This window comes from Haliaeetus leucocephalus, unplaced genomic scaffold (assembly GCF_000737465.1).
Source record: "Haliaeetus leucocephalus isolate CR32 unplaced genomic scaffold, Haliaeetus_leucocephalus-4.0 Scaffold450, whole genome shotgun sequence".
Lineage (NCBI taxonomy): Eukaryota > Metazoa > Chordata > Aves > Accipitriformes > Accipitridae > Haliaeetus > Haliaeetus leucocephalus.
In genome coordinates this window covers 3962471-3986593 of record NW_010972886.1, presented here as the reverse complement: position 1 = coordinate 3986593, position 24123 = coordinate 3962471, and the positions used below count along the sequence as shown (strand labels likewise).

Below are 24123 nucleotides of genomic sequence, written 5' to 3'. Positions count from 1 at the left end.
GTCTGTATGTATTTGCACAGCGAGTCTGAACTCCTCCCCCTCTCTCCCTGTCTTCCCTGCACCGCTTGCTCTCAAGTGGGAATGAACCCTGGCAACAACAGCAGAAAAGAGGAAAGGGGAGAAAAAAAATTAGTATTTCTGTGACACTTGGTTCTTTTCTAGGAATTGAAACAGGGAGGCAGGATCAGTTGTTAGAAAACAGCTCCTCTCTGTCTATAGGAAATAAAGTACTGAGGAAGGGGACGAAAGAATGGTTTGACAGGGAAACTTCTCCCTATACCAGTTTTTCAAGCTACAGTCTGAAGGCATTTTGCAACAACTATACAAAATAATTCAAGACCCAAACATTTAGCCAGGGACCTGCTCCTTACCATCAGCAGACACAGAGAAAAGACACTTGGACTAGCATGTCTGCAGCTCACATTCACTGCTTTGTCATCATCAACGCTTTTCCTCGTAACCCCAAAAACAATGTTTCTGTGAAAGGAAAAGATTTTAAACATAAGAAACTCTCTTTTTTCCACCAATATCTCCAAGCATCAAACTATACAAGCAGCTGAATGGCCCTTCAATTCAAAACAGTTGAGAAGCACAATCCTACCCAGTACACTCTGTTGTATGTGGTCAGAAATCCATTTCTTAAAAAAGAAGCAAGACATAAGCTTTCATGCTTTCCCTTCCATAGATATTCCAGTGGAAGCCATCTTACTATAGAGAAGCCTGTTACATATAATTAGGTTTTTCTTTCACTTCCCAAGAACCCAAACTGCCTGACAAGAGCTGTGTAAAAGGCATTTTTCTCCAAGAGAGAATGCTTAGATTATCAAATTGCTCTAAGATTGCATGCCACCTCCTTGCACTCCAGAAATATTCAAAACACTACATCCATACTGGAGAGCAGTATGCTGTCACCAGGAGATTGTGAATATCTCAATTAGCAGTTTATAAAGTTTTTGCACCCTAGACCACTGCCAAGCCATCACATTTCTTGTGGATCAATATGCAAACATAGTTGGATCAAATAGAAGTGGTATGTTTTTCTTGCACAACAACAGATCATTTATATATTAACCAACTGGCGCCTCTGGGCACAGTTCAAGTCAGCGCCGAAAGGTAGTGCAGTCATGTTGAAACTGGATTAGGTAATACCTCTGGCTCTCCCAAGCTACAAACTGGGAAAGCACGCAGTAGCTTTTCTGTAGTCAGAGAATACAGAGTCTCAAAATTTAATGCAACCACATGTGAGAAGGGTTATCAGAGGTTCATCCCGTATCACACTTCCTTGTCCACAAACAGCAAGGAATTTACTGAAGTTTTAAAACTGAAGACACATTCTTCTGCCTGTAGCACTTCAGCTGTCCCCTGACTTAAAAGCAATCCAAACATTTTCAAGGTTTGAAGGCACGTTCAAGTGGAACAGGTTCAATGCAGGAGCTTTGGCATTATGAATCTCTGGAATCCCAACAAGTGCACTGAAACCTTCAGGTCTGGCATGTTGAAACTGGTAAGTATTTAAATGTGATTTCTGGACTATAAAAAGTCATAACAAGTAGTGATAATTCATAAGCTTCAGTTTTAGCAATAACAGTTTTCAGATATTTCAGATTCGTAGGATTCTTACAAAAGTCATTTCCACATAAAGCATTGCTGGTACCTCTACAAATGCGCATGCAGTCAACAGTACAATTTATCTATGTGGTCAATTGCAAGTATCTGCTGAATTGTGGCTAAAGCATGTAAGTGCAAAAAAAGTTACCTACCAAAAAAAGCACGTGGGAAGAGTAGATATGGACCGTACATGACTTTGCACTAAATAACGATCATAGGCTTTTTGTGTTCTTCACTACACAGGGCACAGCTTTACTTCAGTTAACCCCAGTGACTGATGCTCGATGCTCTGGAGCAAGTACTTTAGTTCCTTCCCCACACTACTAACTATGGTCAGAGTTGTCTCCACCCTGCACTCACGTACAGGTCCTGAAATACGTGAGGTCCTCTCACACTTCCTATTGAAAAAACATCTTCCAAGTTGTAGTAAAGTGTGTCTGTCCTGAGCTTATGCTGGAGGCGGCAGAAGGACCCTCTCTTCAGTTGGGAGGTTCCGCCTGCCCTATTCCTGAAAAGTGGGAAGGAGTTACAGGCTTGAATAAGCAAAACAGTTTGGCTTTAGCGTACATCCCAAGATTAAACTGCCAGCTTCTGTTCAAAAGAGCACCAAGTCTGTATGAAAGAGATGTGTATGCACAGTAGCTGCACTGAGTAACATGAGAAAAACTGAAATTATTTCCACAGAAAGACAAGTTGCATGCCAGTTTCGCATTTTAACTCACAAGTTTACTCTGAAACTTCTGAGTTACGGAAAGTAAAGAATGATTTAACACAATTTAGAAGTGTTTAAATAACAAATGATGAAGGAGACAAAATTATGCTCAGACAAAGTTATTTTATTATTCTTACAGTTTAAAAAATAAAATTAGCCAATGTTGGCACAGCTTCCACTACACAGCAAAAGAAAACTTTTTTTTTTTTTAAATAAATTTTGGGACAGGGAAAACAATCCTGGGATAATACTACATGCCATTCTCTTGAAACCAAAGTAAATAGTTCTTTTTTTCCCTGAATATGCATTCAACTCAAACCTAAAAATATATTAGACCAATAAAGTTACTTTACTGAATTAATGTGCAGCAGAAAAGCAAATCAAAGAAAATATGTAAACAATTTATGTCTGGAAGTAAGGAGTTTGTTTCATGATGATTCATCATCTTTTTCTCTAATTCAACTTTCTAAGGTTTTTCCACCAAGCTCTTTAAGGGCTAAACTCCACATGAGATTCTTGAGATTGAGAAGTGCAATGTTAGCAATTCCTTGTCAGCTGGCATCTTGTTCTGCAGCGGGAGAGAGTGATGAACAGCTCCCCAGATGTCTCGCATGATTTAACTTTTGTCATCATCTTCCCAATTAATTGCACTTGTTCCTTCAACTGAAGTAACTGGATTCTTAAACGGAAGTTTGGATACCTGACTGCATTTTGGTTGGACGGTGGAAGAATGATCACTATCATTCTTTAATCTAAAAATATAAACAAATGGAAAAAACCCCTGTGGTGAAAAATGAAGTACTCAATGTAAAACAATCACAGTTTTTTTCAACGTAACATAATTAGCTGTGGAAAAAATAATTCCTTTTGCTCTGAAATTCTATGGAACAAGATCACAAGTACTAAAATAGTAATTTCCAAATAACAATCAAAGAGTTATTTAGTCCCCAATTCTACAAACATTGGGCATCACAGATCTAAATAGGACCCCATTTACTTCAAGTTAAATTTAATGAAAAACAGGTGCAAGATTAAAGCCCTAACTCTGGATCCTATTTAAGACCAGACAGATTGTAAAGAGCATTAAAGCTCCATAAGGCCCAGAGCCTCTGACAGACCTAGCTCATCATTCCTACGCACACAGGGAGAAGCCACAAATTCTCACGCTCTAGTTCCATGTTTTGACATTAAATGACTCAGCTTTAAGTCTCAGTACCAGAACTTGGTTAATGTGACTAAATTTCCCTCCCTCAGCCCTAGAATTAGAACTTAAATTCTAATCCACAAATCATAGCAAGATTTTTTAAAGTGACAGATAGAGGGACACTCATATTTTTTGCTCCTAATAGAAGGCAAAACATTTCTATTTAGCCCACAGCCTTTGCTTCCTCTCACTTACACAGGATCAGAAAATGTCTATAGGCATTGGTAAGAATCAAATGTACAATGGTCTTTAACGCTAACAGAAAAAGATCTGGGACCCAAACTAGCCACCGTAAAAATGGCCAACACTTCTTATTTACAAACTACTTCCAGTATATTTATACAGGCAATTAGATTTCAGAAAGACTGATGTATGTTAAAATAGTGGAGGGTTATTTTTTAACTCAAGAGAGGGGAAAAAATGCACAATATTCAAAAATTCTGAAGAGAGTAATTTTTGCTCCTAATAAATTGAACAGAACCGTAGCACGTTTTCCTCACATCTTGATGAAGCGCTGTCTCTTTTTCAGCAGAAAAAATTCACTTTTTAGGCTAAAGGGTGTAAAACGGGTCTTAACCATAAAAACTAAATGCTATGTGAAAGTTAACACCGTTCCTTTACAGTATAGAAGGTTTGTTATAAAAATGCCATACCTCTGTGACAACTCCTGCAGCAATAGTGGAACCACTGTAGCGTAACATAAACCTCCCAAGCTCTTTAAAATCTTTATACAACTCTAAAGCAACAGGTCTTTGAGTTTGTAGTTCTATTTCAGCATTCTGTCCCTTAGTCAAGAACCTGCAGGTAAATAACCAGAAAACTCTATTATAAATTTATGCATGCATAAATGAAAAAAAGAATGGTGAATAAATGGAAAAAATCAACTTAAAAAGCCAAAAGTATAATGACCAAGCTTGATGTCAAGTATAACCCAAGCCACCAGACTGAAAACTCATTTGCCTGGAGCATACCTTTTAAAAAGGCATCCGAGTTTTCTTTAAAAACTTCTAGAGAAGGGCACCCACCACAACATTTAGCAAATTGTTTTGAAGTTAATTATCTCATTAATACCAGTTTTTTCATGTCTAGTAGAAATCAAGTCTTGTTTCAAACCCAACAACTAAAGAGCCAATTCATTGCTCTGTAGAAGTCATGATTTTTCTTCCCATTACCTTTCAGCAACAGTTTCAGCCATGCAATTTCTGGAAAAGGATTATTCTGATAACGTTGTATGTATCAAATAGCATTTCTACCCAAATACAGATTTAAATAACTAGAGGGATGTTCCCACAGTTTACCTTGTATGGGAAGACTCCCTAAATCTCTTTTTCTCTGACCCACTGTCTAGTTGAGTTTATTTTAGACAGTAGCCCATCTCCAGGATTATACCAAGGATCCTATGCTATTACAGGAAGAAGAGAGAGAGAGATAATGTAAAAAAAAAAAAAAAAAAAAAAATCCTTTAAGTGCAGGGCTGGTGATCTAGAATTCACTCCCAATACTGCAAGTGACCTTATGCAAGTCATTTTACTTCTCAGGTGCTCCACATTTATCAAGTGGGCCGGAGGTTTTTCACTTTGTAATGCACTCTGAAATCTAAACATGAAACCAACTAAAACAATGAAAGCATATTCTTACAAACACAATATTGCTTCATAATAGAACCTGCTTGATATATTATATATTAATCAAAAGTCAGCCCATTTCTTGAGTAATTATTAACTATTCAAAACACTTACTTAGGTTTTTTCTTTGTCACTTCACCAGTGTTTTTGTGCAGGACACTCAACAGCCTTCTAATAGTAGCAGGTTCACTGACGGTTTGATAGTGTAAAAGCACCTAAAAATATTTTTTTCAGTTACTAAACATTCTACAATAATCAGAAATCCTAGGTGTTAATACTCAAAAACATCAACTTCATTTAAAGACTGATTTTTTTAAACAAATGCTAACAATACTTCTCTCACAGGAATCTCTGCCTCACATTCGGTAAATGTTCCTAGTTACTAAACTTTGTGATCTCTACAGATATGACACAAAGGTCATGTATTAATTCATCATAAATACATTTTTTCATTTTTAAGTGTTTTGCTTTTGCCTCTTCAGTGCAGTTCTGTAGCATGAACTGATATTTTATTTATTCTACAAGGTATCTTACAACTAAGTGCATCATTACACTCCTGCAAGGCATGAGCTTTCTAAAGGACAGCCTAGCCTGACTGTGGTGGAACTCATGTTCTCTGAAATGGCTCAGCTATGTATTAAAAGCCAGTAAGAATATGCATAAGCACCCACAATAGCCCCTTACATCCTCTTCAAATTGCAGAAGAATCTGTTTCCTCTGGAGAGACAGAACCACTTCTGGATGCTAAATGCCTCTCACATTCGGGGGGGTCAAACATGGAGAGGAAAAGCCCTGAACAACCTGTAATGAACACAGAACTTTCACAGAGACTTACAGGAAATCCTTTAGTGATTGGAACCTCCGTATTGAAGATGAGAACCCGAGCTCTGAAACGAGTGCAAACTTTAATGGGTTCCTTGGGATCACAAAATACAGAGCCAACACTAGAAGAGAGAGCAAAAGAAACTGATATCTTGACATACAAATGTTAATCACTGCACTGGAAAAATATAAATATTTAAGACAAGCAAAGCAAAGACACCACCACTTTAATATAACCTGTAGGAAAAAAAAGAAATCAGGAACACTGTATTAAAGCTTGTAATGAAATTAATTCCTAGATGATGTCTACAGTATTTTGTGGGTATGCATGAAGAGGTCTGTCTAGTTCAGCGAACAACTACGTCCATTGCTAATCAGTTTCTGAAAATGTCACTGCTTCCTGTGCGTAGGTACTTTGAAGAATTAGACTCTCATTCAGAGATTAATTGTTTCAGATCAATAGCATAAAATACTGCAGGGTGCCCAAAATTGCAGCGTTGCTGCCTGTAACTCAACTATTTTGTGGATAAAGGAATATCATCATCAGGACTCTCAAAACTTAAGCTCTCAGCAGAACTCATTTCCAAAAAACCCTACATGGAGTCACAAGAAAGCTGCTGCTTTTTACAAGTCAGTAAGGTAGACTAGACACAGCTTTCTCACAGTGGCTAGTTTTAGCCATCTAAAATGAAAAGAAAATTAATCCCACTCAGAAATACGACTGAAGAGAACAAACAGCATGATTAAATGTTTCTATCAGATGTAATCAAATTTCACCAGTATCAAGAGGACTTCAAACTTCATACCTTTTCTTGACAAGTCTAACAGATCTCCAGAAGATGAATGACATTAAGGTAACGAATTGACTCAAGCCTTCATTCAACAAGTAGAACAAGACTTTTTCATCCCCCATTTACCACAGAGAATCACACCCCATTGTGAAATGGCAATACAGACAAGCCTGTACTTTTCCCTTAAAAGCAGAGCATAAGTTTGCAAAACTACCAGTGCAAGGAGTTTTTCAAATAGTAGCTTGAAAGTTTGCTGTCTGAAGTCCAACTGGAATGTAAAAAAGCCGAACAAATTACAGATCCAATTTTCTAGCCCGAACAACAACCGACACTAAAAGCTTGAGGCTAATGCTTAGCATGAAACCTATAGACTGAAAGAGACGCAAAGATTTGCTGTGTCTCACTGAATGTATTGGACCCTCCAAAAAAGGGTCAGTAAACATTTACCAAAACAAACATTACAAGCAGTTAAATGTGTTGAATGAAGTTTCCATCAATTCCACTTGTCCAGATTTACTTACTGGTACGCAATGGCAGTTGTTTGGATGTGTTTTGTTAGAATTCTTTATGATTCAATAAGCTCTTCAAAAATCTTTTGTTTTATTTAGCAAGAGGGATTTACTTAATTCAGCAATTAAAATATCCAAGGACAAGTCGTAAGGAAAAGGCTTTGAAGGTTACCAGTGTCAGCACTAGGGCAAAGTATGAAAACTAACAGTATTCTTCTGAGGTTGCCGTTGTACATGTAGCAGATGTTTCCAACGTTTGTACATGCAAGCCAGGTGATATGCATCACTTCGGTTTTAAATATCCTGGTAGCCACATCATTCTTCAAGTAAACCGCTGATTGTTAAGTGTAATAGTTATAAAGCTTTTCATTAAAAACAAACCGTTACTTAGACTGAAACCCAGTTTTGCTCACTTGATTTTGATGATATCCATGCCGGTCAAAGTGAGACTAACGTGATCTCCTGCTGCAGCCCAATCAACTGGTTCATCGTGCAGTGTGATTCCTGGAAATGAGTAAAAACAGAACCTCACAGTGAAGTACCTAGGTTCCGAGCTACAAACAAACAGCTCTGTTTGGGCCATTTGTGCTTCATCAACCATTACTCATCAATTTTCAGTATGAATGGGTTGAGAGTAAAAGCTTTTTAACTGAGAAGCCTGAGGAAGCTTTTTTTCCCCCTTGGTGAGGACACACTATTCTCTCACCCCACCCTGCACAGTAACATGGCTTTATTTAAGCCAGAGGAGGGGACCTGGCACTTGTCACACAGCGCAGATGACGCAGTCCTGAAAATGCCGTAGTACTAATATCTCCGTATCTGCCCCACCCATCCTTTGAGGCACACGCACACCCTAGACCGCATCCTTCATATACTTTAATGGTACTATGTCAACTTTCATTTACCTTAAGTGGGTTTGCTGACTCTTTCATAAAAAAGCGTAACTGCTGCCTTTCGTTCATGACATTGCATCTATTAGAAAGCATCTTTAAAAGTAATTTTATACTGATTTTGATGCATTTTAATTGCTTTAAAAGATAACCTGGCTCGTGGGTGAGGACAAAAATAATTGCTCCTGACTTAACATTCTGAGGTTTCTGGGAGACACCAATGATGAAAGAAAAAACCCTCACTTATCTATAACTATTGCACGCATTTATAGGATCTAGTCCTATTTTGCTACAGATTGTATTTATTGATTTGAAAATCTGTTCCCAAAACTACTTCTCAAAAACATGCCAGAAAGCATCATTCCACTACAAGCATGTTAAGTACTGTTTTTTTAAGCAGTGTTGATAATTATTTCACATGTACATGTCATTCTCACAGAATAAGTGAAACTCAGCCTTTTGAAATGAAAAACTGGAATTCTAATGTGCACACTACATTTAGTAAGTACTGTATGACAAATTAAGTTATCTCTTCTTTACATTAAATATAAATAATACACGCTTAATGAACTAATACCCCCGACCTTCACCTGCTTTTCAGCCATATGAAAGGCAGTACCAAAGAAAAATCATAGAATTGTACCATTGGGGATACTCAGACAAAATACATCTTTTTCCATACTACTTCCTCCACTCCCAAAACAGAGGAGTGACTACAGTGGTCTGATAACCATATTCATCCACGTTATTGTAACATTCCTGTGCATGTGAACAATGTGCATGCAACCGTATAAACAGGCACACTGAAGAGCTTCCCAAATTAGCACTGAACGAGCTGGTTCTGGAACGAAACAGGACAGTCGAACCAGCACATTGCTGAATTCAGGCTAAATAGTTAGATACAGAAACCTCTTCATTTATTTTGAGGTCTTAATTTTTTATTCATTGGTCAATGTAGGAAAATCATAATTTTATCTTTCTGTTTGCATATGAAACCAAAACAACTCTGAAGTACAAAACCAGCAAGCTTAATCAGGAAACAGGTAAACATTTAATGTCTTAACTATTCCTCTTCTCAGAAATCAAATGTATTGAAATTTAAATCCAATTTACTTCTCTTTTGTAGTTGCTCAGGACAATTATTTCCTGAAAGTTTGTATATTATGAAAGGATCGGTGACAATCTCATGAACATCAAACAGCAGAGACTTAATTCTCAAGCTTTTTCACATCTAATTCAAAGGTTAATTTCTAAAGGTTGTTCAACATCCTCACACTTCCTAACAGCAATAACACTCCACAGCAAAGCTGAATATTAATGATTCCTGTACTGCATATTTTTATAAACATTGCTGGAACTCAGATGTTTTTACAGGTTCTTCATAAAGCAATGTCAAAAGTCACGAGGCTGTAACATTTGGAATATCTGATATGGTAAAAAAAGATTTTAAAAAATGCAAGATTTCACATACTCTTCATAGACATATTTATACAGACACAGTCACATCTAAAGAAATTCGTTTTATGCTTTCACATTTTATGTTTGACAGTTAGTATCAGTTTGACAGTCTGTTACCATTTCAGTAACTGCTTCTAGCCCAGTATTGACCTGAAAGTAAACACGCTTCTGAAGACCGTACCTTTTGCAGTGCAAGTTTCATTGGGAGGCATTGCCAGAAGTCGTTCTCCAACTTGAATATAGCCTGCTTCTATTTTACCAGTCACACAAAATCCTGATCCTTGGTCTGTAATAAACACAGCAATAATTCCAAAAAACTTCATAGCAAGGTCAATTTCCCATCACAAGTTAGCCCTTCAGCAATGCATAGATAAGTTTTTAATATAATGAAGACAGGTTCCCCCCCCCCCGCAGTAGAGTTCAGTACTTGCAAGTTAGCCAGCTGTGCATCATAATGAAAATGAAACATTAAATTCAAAACCTCTAGATCTTATGTTTTTCAGAACTAAGGGAGAAATATCCTTCTTTAAGCTAATGTAGGTATATGAAGAAATATTTTTTAGTTTTTCAATATTAGATTAAGTCCCTTCATTTCTAACAATTTTCTTTAATTCAGCACTTTCTCACTACAATTACAGATTAAAAAAAAAACATATCACAGACCTCTCATAAAAATTCTCTTGCATACAGGTACAAATTCCTATACCATTCACTGTTTAACTGAGTCATGCTCAGTCTACGTGCTCTGTCTGCATATTTCTTTTACTCCTGGAAAGTCAAAGATTGATTCAGTGCTATTTAATATGAGGAGCTATTGTAATTTTGGATGATGTAAGCATTTCTGAATAAAAGATCTGCAAAGTTTTTTCTTCTTCAATGTCCTTATTTGAATTCATTATTTGAATGATATGTCAGTTATTTTCAATAGATGTGCTACACGTGCACATTTATGCACTTACACCTTAAAAAATGCCTCATATCCTTAGCGTGCGTTTGCAGGTGTGTTTAAAAAGAATCCTCAGAAGTGAGTCTACAATGACATTTTCAGTAACCATACAAACAACAAATACACCTTTTGCTGAACATTAGAATTCAGTGATAAGCAAGCATCTGAGTATTTTGTGTGTCACATTAAGCTTTTAATCTAAAGCTGAATTCAAAAGAGCAAGCTGACCTCAAACCTTGAGGTCACATACTATCAACTTGCTCTTTTGTGTTCATCACCGTTATTGACGAATGCTTCCATCTATCTAGCTGGAAGAATATTACCAGTATGTCTGCAAGCTAATTTTCCTCTATTCATTCCAGCAAATAAGATGAATGCAATCAATTAACAGATGACATCAGATGTCAAAAGAACAGAAAACTGGAGCAGCAGATAATTGCTAGAAAAAGAATCCCCAGGTCATGGCACAAATACCATCTCAATATGGTCCACAAAAGAACCTGAAGCTGGCTCTGCAAGCACTTGCAGGCAACGAGAAATGCGAACTGGTTTCAGGTTCCCAACCACTCCCAAGCACAATCAAGAACGATTTCTCTTTTTTTTCACATCATCACCAGCTCTGGCTTGGTAAACCACTGTGGTGTTTGAAGCTTCACCCTCTCCCATGCCGATTGCTTCCTGCAAAATGTCAAGTTCCTTCAGCTCCCCTGGAAATCAATGCAAGTACAAAATGGATAGTGGGGGACAGAATCAGGGCATAAAAAATAGCCTGATTTCTGTGTATCATGGTACTCAGCTTCTCCCAGGACATGTTCTTTGTCCTCAGGATTTGGCTGCTGGACAAGGCTTTTCTAAAGTCAGGTCAAGTCATACCCTAGACAGCATTATAACATGGTTAAGTGGTGACTGATGCATTCATCAAGGAATTTACAGGGACCTCTTGGATCACGAGATAGTTTGCCTGGAAAAAAATATTAGGAGGGCTATGGAGGACAACAGCCAAAATCAGGCTGAGGTAGATGAATCATATGTGTAACTAACCTTAAATAAAGAAAGGGGTTTTCCAACCTACGTAAGAGCACACTCAGCACTCTCACTTTTTACACACTTCTATGGACAGCTCCTCCTGAGCATGCAGAGGCACTGGAATAGAGCTGAGAACAACTGTTGCTTCATGTACTCATAGCTGCAGCTACTTCCTCTGGTGGCATCCAAGTTAATTAAGTTTTGAGATCACAAGGTTAAGAAAAAAATAGCCTAAAAAACACCTAAAACGCCACATTTAGTGATAAATGCTGTATATGTAAATTGAGTCCCTTCCAAAGCCATTATTTTTTTGCATACCTTAGCAAAAAATCAGACTTTTCCACAGAACACATTTAGTCAAAATTGCTCATTTTGTGAAAGTTAGGTCAACACAAAAGTGGTTATTGCAACACAAAAATTGTGATAATATTTTGAAAGATCTCAATCAATAATCCTAAAACTCTTTCCCACAGCTCATGAAATTAAAAAAAAATAAAAAAAATACAGTGACAGCCTAGATGACGAAACTAGTGGTAACACACTAGGGTAAGTTCTCATGCAAGGTTTCAATATTTAACATTATGGCTTCAGTACCTTAAGTCAGCTAACCCAGGGCACGTACAGCATCTAGTGTTTTCTCAAGGACCCACATGAAAATTGCACAAAACTGATTTTTCCAGTTACAATCGGTATTTTGGTTTGTTTGTACTTCCCCTATAAACACCCTATATATAAAGTAAAATTTCTTTTAAAATATGAACTTCAATAATAATATTTGATTACAAATATTTACAACATTTCAATCATGCTGTCATTTAGCTTGCAACATTTCTCAAGGGACCTATGGAACATTTCAAACGGGATAAGTGTTACAAACCTTATTTCTTCTAAATTACCTGTAAATGTAAATGCATTTAAGTGAAAAAAAAAAAATCAAGTTTACCACGAAAACCTTAAGGGCTCAAGGCAGTCTTTCTCCAGACAATGGAAATAAGAACTGGTTATAGTTACTTGCTATCCATATCTCTACTAGTGCTAGGGAATAGCTAGCTGCCTTTCATTAAATCCTTGGCTGGTTGTAACAGTCTCACCACCAATCACCACCCTTTTCTTCCACCTCACCCCTCCAAATTTTTTATATGAAAATGAAGGAATTTATCATTATTTACAGCTACAATAATGAACATAAAAGGAACAAGTCAAACTTTTTTAAAATCTAGGAGTGGAAGGTAAAAGAGCCCAAAAAGTCACACTCAAAAAGTTTGAGAAACACTCATTTAGGCAACAAGAAACCAGTTTGGGAAAGAGAAACTCCCAAATTCTGTCCCACAGAACCATCAACTCATTACACAGCCAATTAGCTGGTCACACAGATTTTCTTCCTCAATTTCTTTTCCAGTGTTTCTCATTCAGCGGTACTATCTAAAATTTGACAAAGAACAGTTCTTGAAAACTTACTATTCCTGTTCAAGACTACTGATACACATAAAGCTCTTACTTTAAGTCTTATTTTTACATCATTTTTCAACACTTGTGTTAAATATCGGTTAAATAATCGTGAAAATATTATAGAAACAACCAACCTTTAAAAACATCAGCAACACACAACCGAAATGGTTTATCCACTGATCTCTGTGGTGGCTTGAAAGAATCTGCAAATAAATTGATAAGGGCTTTTAGAATTTCTGTATTTAATAACTACCTCAACAACTTCTCACTTAGGGATAAATCAACTATATTGCATTCAAAAAACTTTGTCCCACACTTCCCCCAAAATAAAAGTTTTGACATACACAGGACTAAGATATATTAGTTTTTAAATGAGGAAAATTGCACTCACCAATTTGCTCTAACAAACAGTTTCCTTTATACCACTGTGTGAGGTCACTTGACTGACCCCTTGTGACCAGGTTTTCACCACCAAGGCCACTCGTTGGGATGTAAGCCACATCCGATTCCTAATTAAGAAAACAAACAGAAGTTAAGCATACATTAACAACAGGATCTTCTAGCAGAAGCAAGAGGTGCATTTTTCAACATCATGTATCTAAGCTATAAAAGAACAGTTGGCACATTCATTATTTCCCCTGGAGAAGGCAGATTACCTGATGGACCCACTTCCCTTCCGTTTACCTCTTGCCTTATCACAGTGCTCAAAAAAGATTTGGAGATATTTAAACATGATGATAGCAAAATTAACAACTAGAAACTGAGTTCAGGTAACAAACTCCAATTCCGTATCTGACAGGCAAAACTTCAGTTGGAATTACTGATTTATGCATAGGGATTTCAGGAAGGCCACAGCCAAATGGATAGTTGGAACTGAGGAAATGTGAGAACAGTCAAGAATGGCAAATGGAGAGTGTTCTTCTGCGTTCGTAATCAACACTGACACCTGCTGTGGTATAAAACTCTCTACTGGCATTCATGTAATCCTGAACAGTAAGATAGATGATCCTTGGTCTGTTCTGCTTTGTAGACAACAATCCCAAGAAACTACAAGTGAGGTGAGTGCCCCAAAGATTCAACAGACCTAAACAAAGATGATGACAGAAAGAGTATTAAAGAACTGACTAACCTTATCCAGGGCTCAATGTACACCCTACCAGAAGGAAAAGGCATGTGCTATACTATGTGCACACAGTAGTAGCAGGAAAGTGACACAAAATAACCTGACACTAAGAAAAGCTTATCCTACCTAAATGCCTGAACAAAGCAACAAAGACCTCAGAAATTTACATTACCTTAAAGCCAGCTTGTTTAAGAAATTGGCTGAGCTTATTTGTAATTTCCTGAAATCTTTCCTGTTGCCAATCGACCTAAAATAGAAAACAGATTATGATAATAAAACTGTAGGTTTTTAACCATGACTCGAACATACTGCTGCATGTCATCAACTCTGTAGTACCAGTAGGTGTTCTCCACACACAGCACCCAATGAATTTATAAATGAGATTTCCATGTGGATTCATAGTTGAATACCTAAGAGCATACACATTAACAATTACTGACAGCAAAAAACACACCACTTAATTTGCACTTTAGTTTGATTTGTCCTTGAATAGCACCTTTTTTTTTTTATAGTTTACACAAAATTCAGATTCAGCAAGAATATAGACAACACAGTAATAATCTGAAACACAACTAGTAATATTTAACACACTTTACAGGTTTAAATAAAGCTCTTGGGGTCTTGACCTGAATGACCACCAAGGTGTCCTTGCAGATGCCACTGAGTTAACTGCTTATGTGAGATTTTCACAAGTACAACAAGGACCGCTACTCATTTTAGCACCAAAACTATCTGTGTGCTTTGAAAATACACCCATATATAAAAAGAAAAGTATTGCAAAGTCTAAACACAAGAGACAGAGCTGAGAATCAAAGAAAGAAACAATACTTTATATTAATTTCACAATATTGGGTCCACAATCCCAGATGGAAGCCCTTCAACTAAATGAAAAAATTAATCATGTACCTGGTCCATTTTATTGACTGCAACAGCTAGCTGTGTCACTCCAAGAGAGCGCACTAATAATCCATGTTCTCGAGTTTGTCCACCTGTCTCAAACCCTGCTTCAAACTCTCCTCTGCTAGCATCCACAACCAAAATAGCCACATCAGCCTAGATTTAAAAAAAACAAAACAAAAAAAACAACAAACCACAATCAAAAGTGGTTAAGAGGTGGAAATAATCCGGGTAAATAAGTCAATTAGCAACATTTCACACAAAATGTACTTTACACAGGAAGCATCCTGATGTGCCTCAAATGTAATTGAAACTGCTCAGTCCTATCCGTGTCATAGCCCACTTTGGTGAGATATTACGGCATTATGTCATTTCATGTCATAAACCACCATTTTCTGTCAAACACAAGCCAACTCTTGGTTTTGGGAACCTGTCCTCTTCAAACTACCCACTATGGATGTGCTGCACAGACCTCAACTAAACAAGAGCAGTCCATGCTCCAGAAACTTAAGAATGGTATGAACACAACGTCCAGTTCTCCCTGCCTCACTCTCGACACCTTCATAGTGAGAAGCTGCAAAAATTACAGATAAATAACAACACTATACAACTGGGACAACCAGTCAACCGCATGTTGGATGTGAATGCTTCACAGTCCACTCAACACACTGGAGCATGCCAAAATCACAAGGTGGAAAAGACGAAGTAGCCTATTTTATCATCTAGGCAAACTCTCTGTCACAGCGTTAAGAGCAAATAGGTATCATGCAGTCTACAGCCCTGCGCAAAAGTCAGCATGTAAGCACAGGGGAAAAACACAAGAGTTTGCTGTTAGCCTTAAATGCTGCTAATATTGCTTCTATTTTTCCTGCTTTGGTAACTAACAGCCAGTTGGCCCATCACCATGTACCAAGCAATGGCAGCAGACGTGAACAATAAAGGTACTGCTGTCAAGAGGCAGGTGTAAGACAATTTCATAGGACTGATGAATTGGATGTAATGGAAAGAGAGAGGAGAAAAGGTAGTACTTTCTCCCTTTCCTTACATGCTTATGTTTCAGGATGCCAGGAGAAGGAACAAAGACAGCACGTTGTCCTAGCTCTGAATTCCCCTTGCCTTGTCCTAGGCATGAAATCCCCACAGCTCATACAGAGACAGCTCAAGTGTGAGAACGGGAAAAGGATGAGGGATGAATTTCCCCACAGCTCTCAGCCTCAGAAGTGCATTGTGGTGAACTTCTCCCTCAAAAAAAAGGACGTCCTGTATTTTCTAAATTATTAATACTGTACCTCGGGACTTACGTGAATTAACCATATGTATCAAAGGACAGATCCTGGCCCTGATAAGGCTGATTTGCATTTTGCATAACAGCAGCGGGGGATTCACCTCCTAACAGAATTCTCCACAATAAAAAGGTATCAGAGCTATTTCCACGTTTGCTTTCTTCCATCCATTGCTTCAGCACTGAGCCTACTCTAATAGGCAACAGAAACTTGCAAAGTTTCAATGATTCCTTAACAGGCTTCAGAATAGACCAGTCCCTCACCATTCTGAGAGCTGAGGGAACATAGACATACCAAGTCTTATCTGGCCAGCCCCATCTTCCGCTGAACTGATACAACTGCTGGTGGATCTGCAAGTCCTCTCTTAACACTTCTACCTGTATTACTTTTCCCCCAAAAGACAAAGTAACTTAAAGCTGTAAAGAAAATGGCATGGCTGAATTGACATTTTCCACTGTTCTGAAACTAAAGATCCATTTCTAATTTTAAAACCCCTGAACTTCTAACAACATATGCTCCACAATATAGATGACTACAAGCTCTACACCATAAATTTGCAAACTTCTGATTATTCTGCAGCCTACCCCCTGGGTCACAAGGTCTGAATTCCTACCCAGGCTTTGCTTCAGAGCTAGAGCAGAATCTGGGGCAAACCAGTCTTCCTACAGTATAGTTCTCTATCTGCAAATCATACTAACAGTTCCCACCCTTACTAAGGCCTTAAGCTAAAACTCACATCTCAGACTGTAATGACATCTGCAAAGCAAAAACCTCTACAAAGTAGCTTAGCTTCATGAAAAAAAAAAAATATTCTTTGATTACACCTCTACTTCGGAGAATCAATTCTACTATTTTAAAAAGGATGCCTTTAAGTGGAAGAAATTTCACACATTTTATGTCATGTAACCACATTATTCTTCCTCCCCTCTGATTTATTATTGCCATAAATTAAATAACTAACCTATATGAGAATGGTAAGTGCCATACTGAATTCAATGGCTAGTGCCCAATACTTTTGACTTTACCTACTGTTCCTAAAGCAAGTGGCACATAGTCTCTGCACATCCTATTGACAACACAGATGCATTCTGCATAAACTTTGTTATGTTATGTTTTCTCATCCCACATAAAACACATTGTTAAATAGAAGAACACCTTTTGTTTGACCTCTCCAAATCTTTTTTAAGCTCAAAACCACTTAAAATCTTTACCTACAAGACCACTTTCACAGAACTTCTTGTTGAGTAGACATATGCCACATTTGAATAGCTTTCAAAGCTCAACTCTGATTTTATCAAACTGCAACTTAGTATTCAAATTACTTACCTAATAAAACTCTCCTCCAAAATGTTAATGCCCCAAAAAAAGAAAAGCAACTGCCTTTAAAATTAAACAAACACATTCTTTTTTTAAGTTTAGAAAACTCATGAAAACCTCAAAGTTATCTTAGCATCACTGATGATTCCATTTCATCTTAGATTTTAAAAGAAAACCAATTTAAGAAAAAGTTATAAATAATAATGCTATTGGAAAAAGACTTTTAGACCATCTCTACCTGTGCAGCTCCTGTGATCATATTTGGAATGAAGTCTTTGTGGCCTGGAGCATCCATCAGTGTGATTATTTTAGTCTTTGTCTCGAATTTGGTCATACCCACATCCATTGTCACTCCCCTTAAACAAAGCACACATGCAATGCACCATTAAAACTGCTTTGAAAGCTTCATCAATATAAAGTATGCTATTAAAAACACAACCATAAAATTATAGACTTCATAGCTTTCATTTGATTTAGCCTGCACAAAAAAAATCTGAAAGAAACCTGCTTGCTGGAAAAGACCTCTAGAGCTGCCTTTCAGTAACTCTAGTCGCGAAGAAACACACACCCAGAATTCAGAGTACTAACTCCATGCACCCATAGACTGTACTGCATATTTAAATCATCACTAATTCTACTTTTAATACGTAGCTCTTCAGAAAAAGGCATCATAGAGTAACAGAAACATGGCCAAGAATAAAAAAATAGTAGATATGAGACTATAGGAATACAATTACACATTTGCAAAGATCCATATGCAGAACTACTGATTATCAAGGAGGCATCACAGTACTTTGACTCAGTTCTACATCTCACGACCACATGTTCTGCACAGCACATAGGATAGAATTCATCTGATCAAATGCAAACACCTGTCATGTACATGTCTGTATCTCAGTTAGTCATCTGCATCTCCCTTTATAGACAATGAAGACAGGCAGGCACTTTCAAGGGACAAAACTTCTCACATTAAAACAGAGACTTAAAATACGTTACTTCCAATGACAAAAAGACAACAACAACATAACCCCCCCCACATTTACAGATGGTTCCAGAAAGCTTTTCTTTAAAAATACAAAACTCAAAGTAAGAAAACAGAATCAATCAAAAATACCCATTCAGAAAACTTTTCCCTTAATAATTACGTTTATCTTCTGAGGAGAAGTCTTGTACCTAAATGCACAACTGTTGGACACTAAAAAAAATCATAGACCAAGGGATATCACTTTTAAGGCTCATGACAATTATTCTACAAACTTTTCTTTCTGTTAACATTTTACTCTTTGCAGGCAATAAATACTTGTCTCTATTTCCAGTTTCACACATTAATTACATCCTATCGAGGGCTGCTTAGTTTAATTATTCTATTCCAGATCTGCGAAATGATTTGATCTTCAAAGTTTGTCCATTTTACACCCAGCTACCTCTACAGGGATTAAGAAAAAGACCTTTCCCCCATCAGCTTTTCCTCTTCACATCCTTAGACTATAATGTCACAACACCACCACCACTACAATATCAGCAGCCTTAACTGATGTAAGGCTACTTTTAAAATCTGTGTTTGGTTGCTTTGGGATTGTTCCCCCCTTCCCTGTACCTGCACCCCCTCAACATACAGGCCCTCACTCAGGTTTGTATGCACACTTTGTAAACAAAAGGACTCACATAGGCAAAAGTTTAGCTATATACAGGGATGCTGCAAAAGCGTATCCGCCTTTAAAAACACCACCACAGTTACACACTCAATAGGGACTGCCTTACTCCATGTTCTTCAGCATCAGTTTACATTGTGACAGTTATCTTTCCAACCAGAAGAGTTTACATGCTATGAATCAAGGGTGACAAGTGATTGTAAAAATATAAACACATAAGAAAATGCCTTTTTTATTATTTTGTGAACAGAATATCATGTCTTTAGTTCCCCACATAGTGTTCTTAAAAGCTCTTACAGATTTTTTTTAAATTAGCTTCACTGCTTCCCCGTTACATACTTTTTCAATATGATAAAATTTAATTTTAAATTTTGTATTTCAAGTTAATAAAGGCAGTTCATAAAGAATACAAATATAATTTATTAGTTCAATTTATAGATTTTTATATTCAATGTAATGCAAGTCACATGTGATGAACTGATGTTTCAGTTATTAGTTTATAATTCTGACACCCTTTCATAGAAAAATTTAACCTAGAATTTTCCCATACAATGATAACCAAACTGAGAGAAAATTAGCAGCAATAAACCAGTAAGGCAGCTTTAAATGAACTAACTCAGCTACTAGAAGCATTCCACATTGTAGTCCTACAGTGCACTCCACAGCATAGAAATATGTGAAGAAATACTCAACTTCTTGTTCACATCTTATAACCAAACAAGGATACTATTTTTTTCTTTTGATAACATGTACTCATATAGACAAAGAAAACTATTTGCTAATACGTACTGAGTAAATATCTTTAGAGTATTTCTACCAAAGCATTATTAGTAGACTGATATTTCCTAACAAATGCTGTTCTTTCAGGAAAAAAGTAATTCAATTAAAAGATATTTCTACCTTTCTCTTTCTTCACCAGTTTCATCCAAGACCCATGCATAGGCAAACGAAGCTTTGCCAGCCTTCTTAGATTCCTGTTCGTATTTGTGCATAGTTCTTTTGTTCACATTTCCCAAAAGGTAGAGCAGATGACCCATTAAAGTACTTTTACCTGCATCAACATGTCCTATGGAGGGAAAGAAATACTATATCAATTTTATTAATTTATGCATTTTAAATATAGTACAAGAAGAAATATACTACAAAACAGGAAAATCACATGCACTAATAATGCTTATGCAATACATAGAACTTCACAATCCTGTAAGGTAAGAGCTATAGAGAGGCAGTTTATTGAAACAGTCAGTTAGTACAACAGCCATATAGCACCTCCAAATTCATACTCAAAAAGAACACACTGCAAGAATGAAACCAAACCCAAGTACATTTTACTATACTGTCAAAAACAAGCTAAGTCAACCTTACTGTCCTAGTCAAGGACATCTGAATGTACTCCCTCCAAAGAATAATGGTCAAGCAGATGCGACTGAAAACAGTATGAGATTTCCTTTCCCTGTAGAGGACAGTTTTACTTCTGTATCACTCCCAGATTCAATCAACACAGGTTTTAATCTGTCACAAATGTAATTTAACAGTATTACCTATTACCACCAAATTAAGCAGTTGCTTTCCTCCTTGTCTCTTCTCCAACTCCGCTTTCACATCTATTTGTGGTTTTGTCTTGCTTGACTTTTTTACTGGAGTAGGCACCATATTCTGCTCTTCTGAAACCTGCCCTACTTGGGGTGAAAGAGTAGATTTTGAGACTGCCTCAATTGTCCCAGAAGCTACACTGGCATCTTCAGTTAACAGCCCTTTCTGAGATGTGTTAGCATGGCCATTTTCTTCAGCAATCACACTAGGGAAAAAAAGAAAACACAAAGAATGCAAATGACAAAGAAGCCATAGAAATACAGGAGAGAAATTGAATTTTCCCTTCACTATCATGTAAGCCCCAGACAAAGAGTACGCAATAAGCCCATTAAGGTGGAAGCGATAAGCAGCTGGATACAAACCGTGCAGATACCAGCTCTGAACATCTTGTCTGAAAAGCACTGTGTACAAAAGCAAGATAAGAAATAATCTTGTAAAATACATGAAACAGATAAACAAAAGCTTCCCACAGCCACTTCTTTTAACAGGGAGTGAAAGGACAGTTGTGCAGAACAACTACAGAGAGCTGGTTGTCTCTGAAGTAAGAGCCCAAATCAACTTTGAAGCATCGATCCTAAAACAGCTTCCGCATACACTACAAGTATTGCAGCTGAATGTGGTGATGTTCTATTGTGAGAAGAGCAATATAGCATAAAGAGTAGATACTAAGCTTATCTGAGCTGCAATTTAAGGTGCAATGCTTATATAGAGCCATTGTTCTATGCATAAAACAAGGCATCTAGGTGTAAGAAGATTTGGATTCCCAACTCCCCTTCTCTAACACCCTGTTCTCCCACAGATCACCATACTAATCCTAATAGTAAATAATCTTAAATATATTATTCTCCTATGCTCTCTCACTCTTTTTCTCTCTCATTTGTAAATGAGGATATTTTCCTAATTTACACAAGCGTTCTGAGAATATACAATATGATTCTTCACCTGTTATGGCAAAGATGGCCACTAAAAACAAACGCTAAGTGACATCTTCAAGAGAGCAAAGCTTTCTTCCTGCTTGACAGAGCTCCATGATGAGGCATTAACATAAGCAGCAAGACAGGAACAGAAGCAGTTAATACAGGTGTGACTACATTATATCACAGCAAACTTCAATATACAAACCACTGACCACTAGAGTATGTTGAAAATACCTACAAAATACTGTATTTAAAACTTTATCCAAGGAGAAGAGTCTTCTTCCCCTGGAAAACTGGAAATCCTTTCCAATGCAGTACCACTGTGCTGCGGGCTGCCTTCCGTGGAACGGATTCACACAGGCTCTCAGACTCAAAACTCTGAACACCCAGTATGAATTTTTCACTCCCTACTTTGTTTACATACCACAATTAACTTAACAGTTTTCCTCTTTTCACCTCTTGTAAACAAACCCTATTTATTTTGGTACTTCAGAACCTGCATCGTGACATCTGTGCTTTTATTTGACATTACTTCTCATTTTCTGTCTGTGTAGGAGTATTTGCAGTGTATTAGTCCCTTTCTATTACATATACCTCAGGAAACAACATAGTCCAAGCATGTTAGCCTACCGAACAAAGCAGGTCAAGAGTTATCTAAAAAATTAAACCTAAGAAATGTTCAGAATGAACACAAAAACAGCCTCTCATTACAGCACTAAGCAACGTGGGACATTTTATAGGTGTCCCTTTTTCCCCTCAGTTTCAGAACCCACCTATGTGATCAGTACCGCAGCAGACTGATTGGGCCTTATGAAAAAGGTGCCAAAATCAAAGTGACATCTTTCTCTTGATTGTGAAACCCCAAAGCAGAAATGCGAGCACTTGGTTTTTTTGGCTACAGTTCCACAAGGCCAGGGTCTTGCAACAAGGCTAGATACACAAGCATATGTTTCTCAAATCAGCTAAGCAAAGAACTGGGCTTATGCCAGCCATGCTAGTTGCACGGGCACAGATGGTACCTGTGCTTCTGCATAATGGATAGACAATTCTATATAAAGTCTATTCACAAGAACTTCTATCAAAATACTCTAAACCACTTGAAGGAGAAGGACAAGTTTATATATCAAACTACTGCCTTAGGTCACACAATCGTGACATTTTAAATTTGACACTACAAACAAGCAAGCTTGCTACCCTGGACTTTCAGGAGAGCAGACTTTGGCCTCCTCAGGCATCTGCTTGGTAGAGTACCATGGGATACAGCCCTGAAGGGAAGAGAGGCCCAAGAAAGCTGGTTAATATTCAAGGATCACCTCCTACAAACCCAGGAGCAATGCACCTCAACAAAGAGGAAGTCAGGCAAAAACACCAGAAGGCCTGCATGGATGAACAAGGAGCTCCTGGGCAAACTCAGAAAGGAAGCCTACAGAGGGTGGAAGCAAGGACAGGTAGCCTGGGAGGAATACAGAGAAATTGTCCAAGCAGACAGGGATCAGGTTAGGAAAGCCAAAGCCCTGATAGAATTAAATCTGGCCAGGGACATGAAGGGCAACAAGAAAAGCTTCTACAGATATGTTGGTCATAAAAGGAAGACTAGGCAAAATGTGGGCCTTCAGAAGGAAACGGAAGACCTGGTTACCCAGGACATGGAGAAGGCTGAGGTACTCAGTGACTGTTTTGCCTCAGTCTTCCCCTGCAAGTGCCCCAGCCACACCACCCAAGTCGCAGAAGGCAAAGGCAGGAACTCGGAGAATGAAGAACCGCCCACCACAGAAGACCAGTTTTGAGACCATCTAAGGAACCTGAAGGTGCACAAGTCCATGGCACCTGATGAGATGCATCTGCAGGTCCTGAGGAAACTGGCAGATGAAGTGGCTAAGCCACTAGCTGTATCTGAGAAGTTGTGGCAGTCCAGGGAAGTTCCCACTGACTGGAAAAGGGGAAACATAACTCCCATTTTTAAAAAGGGAAAAAGGAAGACCTGGGGAACTAAAGGCCAGCCAGTCTCACCTCTGTGCCCAGCAAGATCATGGAGCAGATACTCCTGGAAACTATGCTAGGGCACATGGAAAATAAGGAGGTGACTGGTGACAGCCAACATGGCTTCACTAAGGGCAAATCGTGCCTGACAAATTTCATGGCCTTTTATGATGGGGTTACAGCATTGGTGGATAAGGGAAGAGCAACAGATATCATCTACCTGGACTTGTGCAAAGCATCTGACACTGTCCTGCACGACATCCTTGTCTCTAAATTGGAGGGACATGGATTTGACAGATGGACCACTTGGTGGATAAGGAA

The 24123-nt window shown here is 37.8% G+C and overlaps 1 protein-coding gene across 4 annotated transcripts in view; it reads right to left on the bottom strand.

The window, feature by feature from the left end:
• HBS1L (HBS1-like translational GTPase) overlaps window positions 1-24123 on the bottom strand; it is a 67009-nt gene continuing 42886 nt past the window's right edge. For 2 of the 4 annotated variants that reach the window (XM_010574658.1, XM_010574660.1), the window contains 14 exons: window positions 20854-21110; window positions 20213-20378; window positions 17899-18016; window positions 15070-15216; window positions 14336-14410; window positions 13432-13549; window positions 13175-13243; window positions 9801-9905; window positions 7685-7775; window positions 5985-6093; window positions 5264-5364; window positions 4178-4322; window positions 372-477; window positions 1-88 (listed from right to left, as the gene is read on the bottom strand). In XM_010574658.1, coding sequence (XP_010572960.1) covers window positions 442-477; window positions 4178-4322; window positions 5264-5364; window positions 5985-6093; window positions 7685-7775; window positions 9801-9905; window positions 13175-13243; window positions 13432-13549; window positions 14336-14410; window positions 15070-15216; window positions 17899-18016; window positions 20213-20378; window positions 20854-21110 — 1537 coding nt within the window. In that variant the 3' untranslated portion in view covers window positions 1-88; window positions 372-441. Of the gene's footprint in view, window positions 89-371; window positions 478-2426; window positions 3073-4177; window positions 4323-5263; window positions 5365-5984; window positions 6094-7684; window positions 7776-9800; window positions 9906-13174; window positions 13244-13431; window positions 13550-14335; window positions 14411-15069; window positions 15217-17898; window positions 18017-20212; window positions 20379-20853; window positions 21111-24123 lie in introns of those variants that run through there. The other 2 variants (XM_010574663.1, XM_010574659.1) reach the window with 2 other exon arrangements.